General features: G+C 42.7%; 1 protein-coding gene across 2 annotated transcripts in view; it reads right to left on the bottom strand.

Moving 5' to 3' along the window:
• LOC143930916 (alpha-2-macroglobulin-like) overlaps nucleotides 1–15,378 on the bottom strand; it is a 299,885-nt gene that overhangs the window by 162,318 nt on the left and 122,189 nt on the right. For both annotated transcript variants that reach the window (XM_077455603.1, XM_077455602.1), the window contains exons 10-12: nucleotides 10,065–10,174; nucleotides 6,660–6,818; nucleotides 3,366–3,596 (exon numbers count right to left, since the gene is read on the bottom strand). In XM_077455603.1, the coding sequence (XP_077311729.1) occupies nucleotides 3,366–3,596; nucleotides 6,660–6,818; nucleotides 10,065–10,174 (500 nt within the window). The remainder of the gene's footprint in view (nucleotides 1–3,365; nucleotides 3,597–6,659; nucleotides 6,819–10,064; nucleotides 10,175–15,378) is intronic.

Here is a 15,378-nt window from a genome sequence, read left to right on the forward strand (position 1 = left end):
GATTCCCAAAGCTTTGGAAATGGCTTTATAACCTATAGCCTTTCCAGACTGATAGATCTCATTTACTTTCTTTCTCAATTGTTCCTGAATTTCTTTGGGTCTCGGCATGATGTGTAGCTTTTAAGGATCTTCTGGTGGACCTTACTGTGTCAAGCAGCTCCTATTTAAGTGATGCCTTGATTGTGAACAGGTGTGGCAATAATCAGGCCTGGGTGTGGCTAGAGAAATTGAACTCAGGTGTGGACAACCACAGTTATAGTATGTTTTAACAAGGGGGGCAATCACTTTTTCACATAGGGCCATGATGGTTTGGATTTTTTTTCACCTTTAATAATAAACACCTTGATTTACAAATTGCATTTTGTGTTTACTTGTGTTGTCCTTGACTATTGTTTAAATTGGTTTGATGTTCCAAAACACTTAAGTGTGACAAACATGCAAAGGAACAGGAAATGAGGAAGGGGGCAAACACTTTTTCACACCACTGTATAACCCCAAAGAGATAGCAGACGCTTTTAGCGACTACTACGAGGCATTATACAATCTTAAAGATGACCCGGGTACACACCAACCCTCTGAAAAACTGATTTCAGCTTTTTTAGCGGCAATAAACCTGCCTAAAATACCCCCAATGTGAATTAGATGTCCTGAATTCACCCTGTACGATTCCGGAAATTCAAAAAGTTATTAAAAGCATGCCCCACAATAAATCACCGGGTCCAGATGTTTTTTCCTCAGAATATTTTCAGTTGTTCCAGGCTGAGCTCTCTCCATATTTGAAGCAGATCTTTGACGCCGCAATGTCCAGTGCCTCATTCCCAAGCGAAATGCTCACCGCTACCATTGTTCCAAAACCGGGTAAAGACCCCTCATCCCCACAGAGCTATCAACTGATTTCTTTATTGAATGCCGACATCAAGGTGTATGCAAAATTGGTGGCTAATAGGCTTGCATCCCTATTACCAGGGCTTATCAACCATGACCAGGTAGGCTTTGTACTGGGTCAGTAAGCTAATGATGCAACCAGGAGATTTATAAATATTATCTATTCGGCTGAAAAGTCGAGAAGGCCTTCTCTGCTTCTGTCCTTGGATGCAGAGAAGGCCTTCGATAGAATCCATTGGGGATACCTAACCAAAGTTCTGCAGAAGTTTGGGTTGACAGGATGAATTCAGCAGGCCATACTAGCACTGTACTCCTCACCTTCAGCATTTGTATATGCGGAAGGTAGGTTCTCAAAAAGCTTTCATATAACAAATGGTACCAGACAAGGTTGTCCACTCTCAACCATAATTTTTGCCATGGTAATGGAACCGCTAGCAGAAACGATCAGGCAACAGCCAGAAGTGCAAGGTATATCCTCCCAAAACAATCAGCATAAAATCTTGCTCTTTGCGGATGATGTTATTCTGACACTATCTAACCCTTACCAATCCATCGCCGCGGCACATGACATTTTGGTAAATTTTAGCAGGGTTGCCTATTACAAAATTAATTAAAATAAATCGTGCATTCTGGGCATAGGAATTAATAGCCACACAAAAGCAAACATACAAAGAGACTTCCCATATCCGTGGTCCTCTGATTCCATACAATATTTGGGAACTTATTTAATTCCCTCCACTAGTAAATTATTCCAAGCTAACTTTCACCCACTAATAGGCGAGCTTCAAAAAGACATAGGTCAAATTCAGAAGCATTATGTCTCCTGGCATGGGCGTCTGGCAGCCTACAAAATGCTTCTTGTTCCCAAAATAACATACCTTTTCAGGGCATTACCGATTCCTATGCCCCCTTCCTTTTTTAAGACTCTACAACGGAAAATGATAGCCTTCGTTTGGGTGGGGAAAAAAAGCTAGATTTTCATCTAATATGCAGAGTAAATGCAAACAAGTGAGTGGCCTAGGAGTCCCAATTCTTCAGGATTATGCCAAAGCAGCGGTACTTGACCAACTATGCAGTTGGTTCTCTCCCTTGGAACCTAAACCCTGGTGCCAACTAGAACAGGCGTGGATACATCCCAGTTCACTTTGATCGCTTTTAATAGCCTACAACTCCAATCAATTCAATATCCCCATAGCCCATCCTACTATTCAGGCTTCTCTCCAAGCCTGGAAAGGTTTAATTGAATCCTCCCACCCCGATGAATGACTAACGGTGGTGTCCATCCCTTTAGACTCATTCCCTTGGCTAATTCCAAATATTTTGTTGACTACATAGCAAAATAGACTTAGTACAAGACCTCATGGAGGGCGACAACATTATGTCCTTCAAAAAAATTCAAGTTAAATTCAATATCCCCCCTTCAGAATTTCTGTCTTACTTACAAATCACATCTTCGTACCAAAAACTGAAAGCCACAAACCCATCCTTCATCTCCACTGCATGGGATCTTCTAAATTCCACCAACCCTAAAGCCAAAGGTGTCTCATTATTATATGATCTGCTCAATGCAAAACCGTCCTTCCCCAAGTTTAAGCATCTGGAGAGATGGGAGACAGACCTTGGGAAAAATTTCACTGATAAACAATGTTTATCAGCAATTAAAAATAATCTCTATTTCTCAAGAAGCTCGAATTACGAGGAACTAGCGATGAAGCTGACAGCCAGATGGCACTTCACTCCCTACATAGTAGCAAGATTCTCAGAGGGCAGATCTAACGTGTGTTGGAGGGGGTGTGTTGGAGGGGGTGTGGTCGGGTGGGAACACTGGTCCATATGTGGTGGGCGTGCCCACACCTACGGAGCTTCTGGAATGAAGTATTCAAACTGATAGCGAAAACCACAGGTGTTCTCATCCGGCCCTCTCCTGAGGGAGCAATACTGAGTATAACTATGTCTGATTATCCAATACCAGTGAGAACAATAGCAATGCACATTACATTTGCCGCCAGGTCCTTAATAGCGTATAGATGGAAAACAAATGATATCCCTAACTCACGAGAACTAATCATGAAGGTCAATATTGTCTCGGAATATGAAAAAATACTAGCTTACAGAGACGGGTCCGGAGCAAGATACTCTTCTAACTGGTCCGCCTGGAATTCTTTATTCCGGGCTAAAGCGTAATTTCCACACAATCTAGGTGGTACCTTCACATGTCTCTACTGTACCCTCCTGATTCCTCCTTTCCCCTTCCCCCCCTCCCCACATGGTTAAGAGGTGATGAGTTCTACATCACCACATTCAAGTTGATAAAGATTCACATCGTGCAGGCAACACTGTTAGTGATGGATTATAAACATGGATATCGGTTTGTCATTTGTTAATATGTATTTCACTGTGAATCTGCAACCTGTAATGTTCTAAGTTAATGTAATACCTTGTCAATAAAAAATATTTGACTAATATAACAAGGTTCTTACCATATAATGAAGGTCTAAGTTGTCAGTTTCATTCTTCAGCTCTGTGTGTTTAATGATATATTCCACCTGTACCTCCTGCTGCCCATCACATGGGAGGACTTTCTCCACATATTGGAGCTTCAGGAAGCTCTTAGAACGGGAGTAGAAGGGTTCAAGAAACAGATATGCATCGCCATAACTAGGGGATTTGACGCCGTAAAAACTGGTTGATTGCTGCAGGTTTGTTCTTGCCTTTAAAAATAAGAAAACACATACATATTTACATATTTATGAAGGGTTTTTAATACTGGTTAGATTGAAGCTGAACTCTAGGCAGATATAAAAGACACCTGGTAATGCAGCTCGGTTTTAACTAACTATTACATCAATTACAGGTATTTTTTTAAATAAATATGAATGACACCTGGTGATGCAATATAATGCCGCGTACACACAATCAAACTATCCGGCGTGTGTGGGCTCCGGCGGACTTTTTTTCACCAAAAGTCCCCGCCCATTATGATGTCACAATCCCAGAGGATGCTGGGACTGTGACATCATAGTGGGCGGGGACATCACCCGGTGACCCCGTCCATTGTCCCTATATAAGTCGCCGCACACTGCGTCCCTGTCATTACGGCCAGAGAGAGCGTTGAGTCAACAACTCAAGGAAGAAGAACAGGAAGAAGAACAAGAAGAAGAAAAAGAAGAAGAAAAGGTGGTGATGGCAACACAAGACGGGGCCACTGCTAGTAAAAGAGCTAAAGGAAGAAAGCGGAGGCCCAGCAAGAAGAACCGAAGAGGGGGACAAGACCCCTGAAGAGGGAGGCAAGAAGACCCTCAGAGCTGTGCAATAAATTATTTTAAAACCTTGTGTTGTATTTAAAAAAAAATTCACCAGGTGAATGGGTAGGGGTACACTGTACCCCATATTCATTCACATAGGGTGGGGGCCGGTATCTGGGGGAGCCCTTAAATAAAGGGGCTCCTGGATTCCAATAAGCCAGCCGCCCTGCAGACCCTGACAACCATCGGCCAGGGTGGGGACAAGGTGCTTTATGGTGGGGGGGCCGCAGGGCCCCCCTTCCCCAAAGCACCCCCCATGTTGAGGGCATGCGGTCTGGTTCGGCTCAGGAGGGGGGAAGCTCGCTCATCCCATCCCCCTTTCGTGACCGGCCGGGCTGCGTGCTCGGATAAGGGTCTTATATAGACCTTTGGAGGGACCCCCACACTGTTTTTTCCCCTTTAAGTCCATACCAGGTGACGGGGCCAGCGATGTGTAAATCTCGCCGCCGAAGGCGGCGACGTTGACCTCCTTCGCTAGTCCCCTGGAGCTGCATTCAAAATTAACAGACTTTTCTCCATGTGTGGGCAAGTCCGTTCATTTCAAAAGTCCGGCGGACTCCCGCCAAAGTCCGGCCGTGTTTGGGCAGGTCCGCTCGTTCAGAAAGTCCGCCAGACTAAGTCTGCCGGATAGTCTGATCGTGTGTACGCGGCATAAATGACACCTGGTAATGCAGTTCTGTTTTTACTAACTATTACATCAATTGCATGCATTTTTTTTTTTAAATAAATATGAATCATCTCTGGGAATTTCAGTTGACATTTTGTGATGCAGAAGTGCTATATATAGGGCAACTTGCATCACAGTGGAAGTCCTGGATTGGGAGAAGTGTAAGTAAGGGCATGACCCCATGTGTTACTGTCAGTTGTTCTTTACACACTGTTTAATCCCTTTAATCTGGAGTTGCAGACTTGGTGTCTCAGGAGAACTTAGGTGCTGATGGGCACTGATGAGGCAGCACTGGTGGGCACTGATGAGTGGCACTGATGGAACACTGATGGGCACTGATGGTTGGAACTGATGGGCACAACTGATGGGCACTTATAGGCAGTGGTAAGTGACACTGATAGGCAGCACTGATAGGTGACACTGGTGGGCACTGATAGGTGGCACTGGCGGGTGGCACTGGTGGGTGCAGATGAGGCGGCGGTGGCTCTCTGTTCAAGACTGATATCCCTATGACAGTAGCCGTTGTTCATTTTTTTTTTAATTTCTCTTCACGCCGTCAGCGTCAGGAAAAAAATAGCCGATTACTGTCTCTGTTTACATCACATGATCAGCTGTCATTGGCTGACAGCTGATAAAGTGGTAAGGGGCCAGATTAGTAGACTTGCTAATCACAGAGCACACCACATCCGCGCCCCGCAGGGGACGCACAGGCAGCTCATGCACGGGAGGACTTAAATGGATGTCCTCTCGGCAATTTAGGCCCATGCAGCAGCCGTCTTTTCGGCTATAGTGTGGCTGCAAATCATTGGCATACTTAGAATTTCACCGAAAATGTATTTTGCTACTCCTCTCGAGTATGGGGATAAGATATGTGTGAGACTTTTTCACAGAAGGGGCCCACAATCCAAGGAGCAAATATTATATTACAAATATTCTGAAAAATTAGTTACCGTATTTATCGGCATATAACATGCACTTTTTTCCCCTTAAAAGCAGGGGAAAATCGTGGGTGCGTGTTATACACCGATCCCCTGAAATTCTGAGCCTCTGGGCGGCTTTCAGCCGCCTTCGGCTCTTTAAGGCGACTTTCGGCTGCCTTCGGCTCTCTTGGCAGCGTTCTCCGAATCTTTCGGCCGCCTTCGGCTCTTCTCGGCGGCCGAAAGCTTCCGGCCGCCTTTGGCTCTTCTCGGCGGCCGAAAGCTCCCCGAGAAGAGCCGAAGGTGGCCAGCGGCCCGCCGAGAACTACCGCACGCCAATGGTAGACAAGGCTACAGATGACACTGATGGGCATATAAATGTAATTTTTTTTTTTCCCTTAAACTCCCCTCCTAAAAGTTTTTTTCCTTAAAATTCCCTCCTAAACTTGGGGTGTGTGTTATACGCCAGCACGTGTTATACGCCGATAAATACGGTAAACAGGTTTTTGTTCATTCGGATATTTCCAAAATAACGAATTTGTTGAAATTCGTTAAAAAGCGAATTTGAAATGAATTGCGTGTCTCTAGCAACTGGAGAGGACAAGCCCGGAGAGAAGCCAACGCCGCCCGGAAAGGGCTGCACATGAGTTTGTCTGCCACCTCCTCAAAGAAAAAACATCAGCCGCCACTGCCGATCATATGATCAAACAGACCTTTCTGCCCCCTGGATGTAGTAGCCCATTTAAAGGGATGCCAGCACTGAGCACAGTAATATTGTATAAATAAATACAGTAATTGTTATAAAAACAAAACCTTTATAACTACCCCCCTTTGCATATAAGCTAAAGGAGACACACATATATATCTGAACATAAATTTTAGTACCTTAAAGATTTTTTGTCCCTTCCAGCCATTTGTATCCAGTGTGAAAGAAACTCGTCCATTGTCATCTGTCACCAAGGTGTTATTGATTGAAGTATTATCACATGTTAGGTAAACATTAATACCTGCTATAGGGTTATCACTGGAATCCATCACTTCAATCTGGAAAAATATTGTTTTTTTATTTAATTTCCAGTCTTAATAAAAATATATAAAAAAAACAAAAAACCCCAGAGGTGATCATATACCACCAAAAGAAAGCTCTATTTGTGTGAAAAAAATTAAACAAATTTTGTTTGGGTACACCGTTGCATGACTGTGTAATTACCAGTAGCACAGTGCTAAATAGCACAAACTGGCCTGGTCACAAAGGGAGTAAATCCTTCCAGAGCTAAGATGATAAATCTACACTCGATACCTCATAATGACAAATTGAAAAGAGAATTTTAGAAATGTCTGTGAATTTATTAAAAAGAAAAACTGAAATATCCCATGAGTACGTATTCAGACCCTTTTTGATACAAGCTTTGCACACCTGGATTTGGGGATTTTGGGGGATTTTCTGCCATTCTTCTTTGCAATTACAAATATTCTCAAACTCGGTCAGGTTGAATGGGGGCCATCAGTGGACAGCCATTTTCAGGTCTCTCCAGAGATGTACAATATGGCTCTGGCTGGGCCACTCTAGGACATTCACAGAGTTGTCCCTAAGCTACTCTAGCATTGTTTTGGCTGTGTGCTTAACATTGTTGTAATGTTGGAAGGTGAACCTTCAGCCCAATCTGAGGTCCTGAGCACTGTTTTCATTGAGGAGACCTCTGTACTTTGCTCCATTCAGGTTTCCCTCCATCCTGACCAGTCTCATTGCTCAAAAACACCCCAACAGCATGATGCTGCCCCCACCATGCTTCACTTTTGGGATGGTATTGGGCAGGTGATGAGCAGTGCCTGGTTTTCTCCAGACATATTGTTTAGAATTGAGGACAAACTGTTTAAACTTTGTTTCATCAGACCACAGAATCTTGTTCCTCACAGTCTGAGAGTCTTTCAGGTGCTTTTTTGCAAACTCCAAGCAGACTTTCATGTGTTTTCGGGCCACTCTGCCATAAAGCCCTGATTTGTGGAGGGCTGCAGTGATGGTTGTCCTTCTGGAACTTTGTCCCATCTCCACACAGGATCTCTGGAGCTCAGTCAGAGTGACCATCAGGTTCTTGGCCACCTCTCTTACTGTGCTACAATCATCCACTTGCAATAGTGATAATCCCCTCATCCGATGTACCCTCACCTGGGAGATAAGATCAACCAATGGTCTATATGCGCATTTGTCCCTCTCTGGGGATCTGTTTTAGGCTGTTTCACTCCTTTTCTGGCAACCTTGAGATTAGAATCCTGCTTCTTTTACACGTACCCCCATACACCCAAATCATCAAGAGAGAAAGCTGGACATAGCGCTTTATCTTTTAAATCAATCGGTTTATTAAACACTAATGCCCCGTACATATGAACGGAATTTCCGTCGGAACAATCTTGGATTTTCCAAGAGAATTCCGCTCAAGCTTGGCTTGCATATACACAGTCACACAAAAGTTCTCTGAACTTTTGACCGTCAAGAACGTGGTCACGTACCACACCACGACGAGCTGAGAAAATAAAATTTCAATGCTTCTGAGCATGCGCCAAATTGTTTCTGAGCATGCGTAGGAATTTTGCGCATCGGAATTGGTATATATAGAGAACCTGCTCTCAATCTTTTTCTGGTCGGAATTCCGCCAGCCAAAGTCAGACGGAGCATACACACGGTTGTAATTTCCAACCAAAATCTCACATTGGACTTTTGCTGGTGGAATTTCCGATCATGTGTTCAGGGCATAAGTATAAAAACACTCACATTTTCCTCAGGATATCACCCTGAGGAAGCCGTGTGACCTTGTGGCGTAATGCGTAAGGGAGGAGTCAATCTGTCATCACGCCGAGGTGAGCATACCATGGTAATACTGTCTGTCATGAAGTTTCTCCCTCCTTAATATCCCCTTGTGCTGTAGAGCACTTGTCAGGATAATCAGTGGAGCGGGAGAATATATTGGAATTATTCTCATATTCAGGCGAAGCTACCAGTACTACCAAGTCTCTTGGCAGGGTTGAAGGAGCGGAATATCACAGCTGGCCTTAATTAAACCAAGCGTGTTTGAGCCCTATAATCTGGGATCCATCCTTTCTGGTAAGAGGCTTTGTTTGTCATCAATTGTGAAAGAACATAGTACACAAAAGCTTGGATATACACGATTCTGCACTAAGGCATCTATGGATAAATTTTTTGGGAATAATTTCTTTGATTGGACAAATTTGAATGCTAATTAGTTTTTTTGTCAACTACTTCTACTATCATATTATTAGGCTTGCGCACTCATTTGTGTACAGTACATATGGTTTGAATTGAGTATTTTGATTCTTGAGTAGCAGCACCTACACATTGCACTCATTTTCTAATTAACTTTTTAGGGTAAGTGCAGAATTTAACCTTTATAATACTTTCTGATTGTTTTATAGCTGCACTGTGAGGACTGAATGCTTTTTACAGTTTGGTGCACTCTAAGCACCAGGAAAATGTGAGTGTTTTTATACCTCATGTATTATTTGTTATGGCACAAGAGGCAGATGCCCCGTGTGCCCCAACCCAGTCCTCTCCATGTCCACAACAGACAGTTACTTTCCACACTGAATTTAGTCTCATGCTCCAACGATTCAGACACCAACTTAAATGCGGGCAGTGCAGTGTCTTAGTGGTTAGGATGTCTGCCTTAGAGCACTGGGGCCCTTAGTTTGAATTTTGGCCAGGATACTATCTGCATGGAGTTTGCATGTGCTTGCATGGGTTTCCTCTGACAAGATATGCTGGTAGGTTAATTTGACTAAAGTCTCAATCATTTGCACATCCGTCACGAATAATCACTGTTGTTTGCCTAATAAATGTATTTCCTATAAACACCAGCTTCATCTAGTGAACATAATGTGCTATTTTCCTGAAATTACATATTCACGAAAATACCCCATTATGGCCACTAAATGAAAGCGACAATCATAGGAAATAAACATATTAGGCAAATTATAGTGATTAGTTGTGACTGTTGTGTAAATGCTTGAGATATTAGCATAGCAAATAGTTTTTTTTTATTATTATAAATAGACCCTGAAATAAAGGAATCTTAAAGTCTCATGTATACTAGATTAAGAAAAACAAACAAAATGGTTTGGCAACATTATGCTCAGTTCATAAAGCTATGTGTACATGAAGTACGCTTCTTAATCATCACTAAAGTCATCTGACTCTTAATCTCAGCTATCATTGGCTCTCATTGCTTAAAATAAGGATTTTTAGAGCTTAGTGAATTAAGGCTGTTTGTAACTCACCACTCCATTGTAGGGGATCCCAGCTTTGTAGTTATTGTCAGCATCAACAAACGACAGCTTATTGATTACGTTGGATACATTAGATTGGCTGGTGGCAGATAACACAATTCCTGCCAAAGGTAACATTGAAAACAAACAAGAGATCACATATTTCTTCATCAAATCAGGGGATAAGAAATAGTGTGAGATATATGATCATTGCTAAAAATGTGGTCTTTTCTTAGACGGTACCCATGTTTTTTTTAGAATAGGGTTTTCAAAGCTGACAATGGTTAAATGTTATTTTATATTGATTATTTATGTGTGGCATTAATTAATATTCATGTGTTTGATTTTAGGTCTACTTTTTATTGTTACAGGGCCCTCCTTCGTGTTTCAACCACTTAACCTCCCTGGCGGTACGATTATTTCGGATTTTAGGTGCTAAAAGCGGTACCATTATTTTTATTTTGCATGAAAATTTGGCGTTTTATATTGTAGTCCTGTAATTCTTAGGAATAACTCTCTTAAATCTGTCCAAACCAGAGTCTAGCAGACATCCCGTGTATGATAAAGTTTGAAAAATGAAATCATAAATTATAATATAATAAATAACTATAAATAATTGTACCAAATAATAATATAACAATAATAAAAATTATTCAATAATGTAATCAAATCAAAAACACTGAAATTTGCTCAGTTGCAGAATTGTCACTGTCATTACTTTTCAGTATTTGATGACGGATCTCCCCACAAATCGCTATCGCTCAATTCTGCGAGTGATTCCAATTTATTATCGCTGTTTTCTAGCTGGTCTAAAACCATTTTTGATGTAAAGTGATAGTTTGGTTGCTATGGACAATCTCCAGTTTCCAGGCAGAAAGAACAGTTTTTATTATATAAAACTGCATGCAGGACACTGGGCAGACCACTAGGGACAAAGGGAATGTGAAATATTTACATACAGCAATGTAATCTGTAAGATTACATTATACTGTATGTATACTGTCTGTTTCACTTTTTGAATTTGGCGCCGATCTCCGTCCCCGTGCGTCGCAACGCTCGCAGGGAACGGAGATCGGGTCCGTGATAGATCGAGCGAGACACGGCTCGCTCATACAGCGGGGAGACAACGCTGGATCCGAGGGAGAAGGTAAGTAAACATCCTCCGGGATCCAGCGATGCAGTCCCGAGTCTGGCTCGGGGATACCACTTTTGGTATAAAAATTCCACCCCGAGCCAGACTCGGGAATACCGTCAGGGGGGTTAAGGACCGAACCCATTTTTGACACTTGTTACAAATTAAAATCTGTATTTTTTGCTAGAAAATTATGTAGAACCCCCAAACATTATTATTTAGCAAAGGCTCTGGAAAATAAAATGGCGGCAACTGCAATATTTTATGTCACGCGATATTTGCGCAGCGGTCTTTCAAACATAATTTTTTGGGGTCAAAAATACACTTATTTGAAATAAAAAATAAGAAAACAGCAAAGTTAGCCCATTTTTTTTTGTATATTGTGAAATTGTTACATTGAGTAAATAGATACCTAACATGTTATGGCTGAAAATTGCACACACTCATTGAATGGCGACAAACAACAGTACCGTACTTAAAAATCTCCATAGGCAACATTTTACATTTTTTTAACGGTTACCAGGTTAGAGTTACAGAGGAGGTCTTGTGCTAGAATTATTGCTCATACTCTAACGATCGCGGTGATAACTCACATATGTTATTTGAACATTCTTTACATCTTCGGGTGCGACTTGTGTACGTGGTATCTTTGCTGCACGAGCACGTGGGGACGGGGGCGCTTTAAAAATTACTTTTATTTTTTCTTAATTAATTTATTTTATCTTAACACTGTCCCTTTAAAATAAAAAATCTGATCACTTTTATGCTGTCACAAGAAATGTAAACATGCCTTGTGACAGTAATAGGCAGTGACAGGTACTCTTTATAGAGGGATCGGGGGTTTAAAAGACCCCAAATTCCTCCTTCACTTCAAAGTATTCAGATTGCCAAAATCTGCAATTCTGAACACTGTCATTTATTTAAAATTGGCGCCATTGGTAGCCGAGTAAACCGGAAGTGACGTTGTTACTGTGATGTTGTTGGAATACTATGGAGACACGATCAAAGCCGAATCCATCATTGTTCGGGTCACAGCCTAGCCGAATCGTGGAGGCCCGGGAAGGGTGGTGGATGGCGGCGGGAGGGGGGGGGGTGTCTGCTGCCTGGGATAATGACCGAGCCGCTGCAGGGTAAAATAAGTGTGTGGTGGTTTTGTATATATTTATTTACAGGGGCAAACTGACAACTCATGGGGCCCCCGGGCAATAGAAGATTGTGGGGCCCACGGGCAATAGGAGAAGATTATGGGGCCCCCGGGCAATAGGAGATTATGGGGCCACACAGTATATATACACACACAATATACACACACACACAGAATACACATATACACGCTGAAAAGGTACTGGAGAGGCAGGGAAGCTATAATCTTGGATTTTTAAAAAACACAGATATTTACATACTGTCCCTGGTTTCATTGAGGCTGGCAACCCTGATGCCTTAGTGGCATGGGGCCCTCGGGCAGTGCCCGAGTGCCCGAATGGTCAGTCCACCCCTGTTTATTTATTATGGTGAGGACTACTAGTTTTGGTAATTTTTTTTTTTGGTCAGATGAATATCACTGATTGGGCTGTGTTTTCTCTTTAGGTAGAACGCAGTACTCTGGGAATCCTGTACCACTGGCTTACCCTGCAATAAATGTTCCTTTGTAAAAACAGATTTTATAAAAAAGTAAAACATAACATAGATATAAAGGTGCATCTCAAAAAATTTGAATATCATCAAAAAGTTAATTTATTTCAGTAATTCAATTCAAAAAGGGAAACTCATATATTTTATATAGATGCGTTACACACAGTGATATATTTCAAGCATTTCTTTCTTTTAATTTTGATGATTATGGCTTACAGCTAGTGAAAACCCAAAATTCAGTATCTCCGAAAATTTGATTATTACATAAGACCAATAAAAAAAGGATTTTTTAATACAGAAATGTTGGCTTACTGAAAAGTATATCCATGTACAGTATAGTATGCACTTAATTCTTGGTTGGGGGGCTCCTTTTGCATGAATTACTGCATCAGTGCAGCGTGGCATGGAGGCAATCACCCTGTGACACTGCTGAGGTGTTATGGAAGGTTGCTTTAATAACAGCCTTCAGCTCGTCTGCATTGTTAGGTCTGGTGTCTCTCATCTTTCCCTTGACAATACCCCACAGACTCTCAATGGGATTTGGATCAGGCAAGTTTGATAGCCAATCAAGCACAGTGATACTATGATCATTAAACCAGGTATTGGTACTTTTGGTAGTGTGGGCCGGTGCCAAGTCCTGCTGAAAAATGAATTGGCATCTCCATAAAGCTGGTAAGCAGAGGGAAGCATGAAGTGGTCTAGACGTTTCTGGTAGAGGGTTGCACTGACTTTGGACTTGATAAAACAAAGTGGACCAACATCAACAGATGACATGGCTCCCCAAATCATCACTGACTGTGCTCAGCCCTTCCTTCTCTGAGCTGGCTGCTCAGCTCCTATCTCTCCACAGTGACTCACCGGTTGATGATATCCTGCTCATCAGTCCTGCTTACTTAAGCCGCCCAGCCCAGATGATCTCTGCCTTCGCCTTGGTCAACATCAGAGAGATTTTCTCCTGCGCTCCTGTTAAAGACTTGCTTGGCTGACTTTCCTTCTGGCTCCAGATCCTGCTTGCTGTTACACTACGCTGATTCCTGTCTTCCTGACTTTCTGGCTGACTGTCCATTATGGTTACCGAACTTTGGCTGCGTTTTGACTACGTTTGTCTTTTATTATTAATCAAGTGTGATTTAACTGTACTTCTGTCTCGGTCTGACTCATGGTTCCTGATAGTAGGCAGAGGCCATGAATTCAGAAGATGCAGTCAATCCACTTGTTAGTAATATTTTTTCCAGATTGAATGACCAGGATCACCGCATGGATCAGTTTGCCATGGCGTTACAAACGCTCCTGAGTCGCACGGCTCACCTGGAATCGCCCAATGTGGCTGCTCCGGTACAACCTGTGTTGCAGGCTATCCCTGCTGCTCCTCCAGTCTCTGTGCAGGCACCTGCCTTGAGTATTACCTCTATAAGAGATATGTAAAATAAAACCAAAGAATTTCCAAGCTCAACTTACCAACCAGCCTGTGACCAACTGAATTAACCTGTCTAACAGTATGCATTAAAAACAGGGGTTTAGTTGCACACATTTGCAAATACATATCCTGCAGACCCTAATTCTAACTTTGAAGAGTCTCTACAGTGGGAGCACATGTATTTTGATGGATAGATGAAGGGCAGATGACTGGAGGGAGCCCAAAACTCCTTAAAGGTGCAGGAGCACACTGAACACCCAGCACATTGCACAATGGCAGCAAAGGTGTCAGTGCGTTGCCTGACCAATATGTCAACAATACAAAAAAAGTCACTGCCCCCACCTATAACTGGTCTTCACAGCAAGGAGCCCTGGAAGGGCAAACGCATGTAAAATAAAACCAAAGAATGTCCAAGCTCAACTTACCAACCAGCATGCGACCATCCGAATTAACCTAAAAAATAGGGGTTTAGTTGCACACATTTGCAAATACATGCATAAGCTGCCGGCCATGGCAATGCACCTTGTATCCTGCAGTTATGTCTGGTTCCACTCCACTTCCCCAGTGATTGGGGGTGATCCAGTCCAATTTAGAGGGTTTCTCAACCAGGTTGAGACATACTTTGAGATTCTGCCCCAGGCGTTTCCCTAAGACAGAAGCAAAGTAGGTTTCGTGATATCTTTGCTTTCTGAGAGAGCTTTGGCCTGGGCAAATCCACTATGGGAGACTCAAAAACCCATTGTCCTGAGTTACCCAGAGTTTGCGACTTCCTTTAAAAGGGTATTTGATGTTAACGCACACTCCGCTTCTGCTGCCAGGTGCCTCGTGTCCATCAGAGTACGAGAACTGTTGCCGATTACGCCATTGAATTCCGTACTCTGGCAGCAGAGGTTGCTTGGAACAATGAGGCCCCCGTGGCTGCTTTTTCTCATGGTCTCTCAGATACCATCAAGGATGAGATAGCAGCCCGAGATATACTCACTGAGCTGGAGAAGTTTATAATGTTTGCCATCCTCATTGACTCCAGACTCAGAGGAATACTCTCTTTTAAAGAGTGCTTGAGGAAGCCTCCTGTACATTTGTCTCCAAGCTTTGCAGTCCCACCCTTTCTTTCCTCACCTCCCATGCCTCCTGGTACCGAGTCG

This window comes from Lithobates pipiens, unplaced genomic scaffold, assembly GCF_037356315.1.
Source record: "Lithobates pipiens isolate NorthernLeopardFrog02 unplaced genomic scaffold, aLitPip1_a1.2 Scaffold_25, whole genome shotgun sequence".
NCBI lineage: Eukaryota > Metazoa > Chordata > Amphibia > Anura > Ranidae > Lithobates > Lithobates pipiens.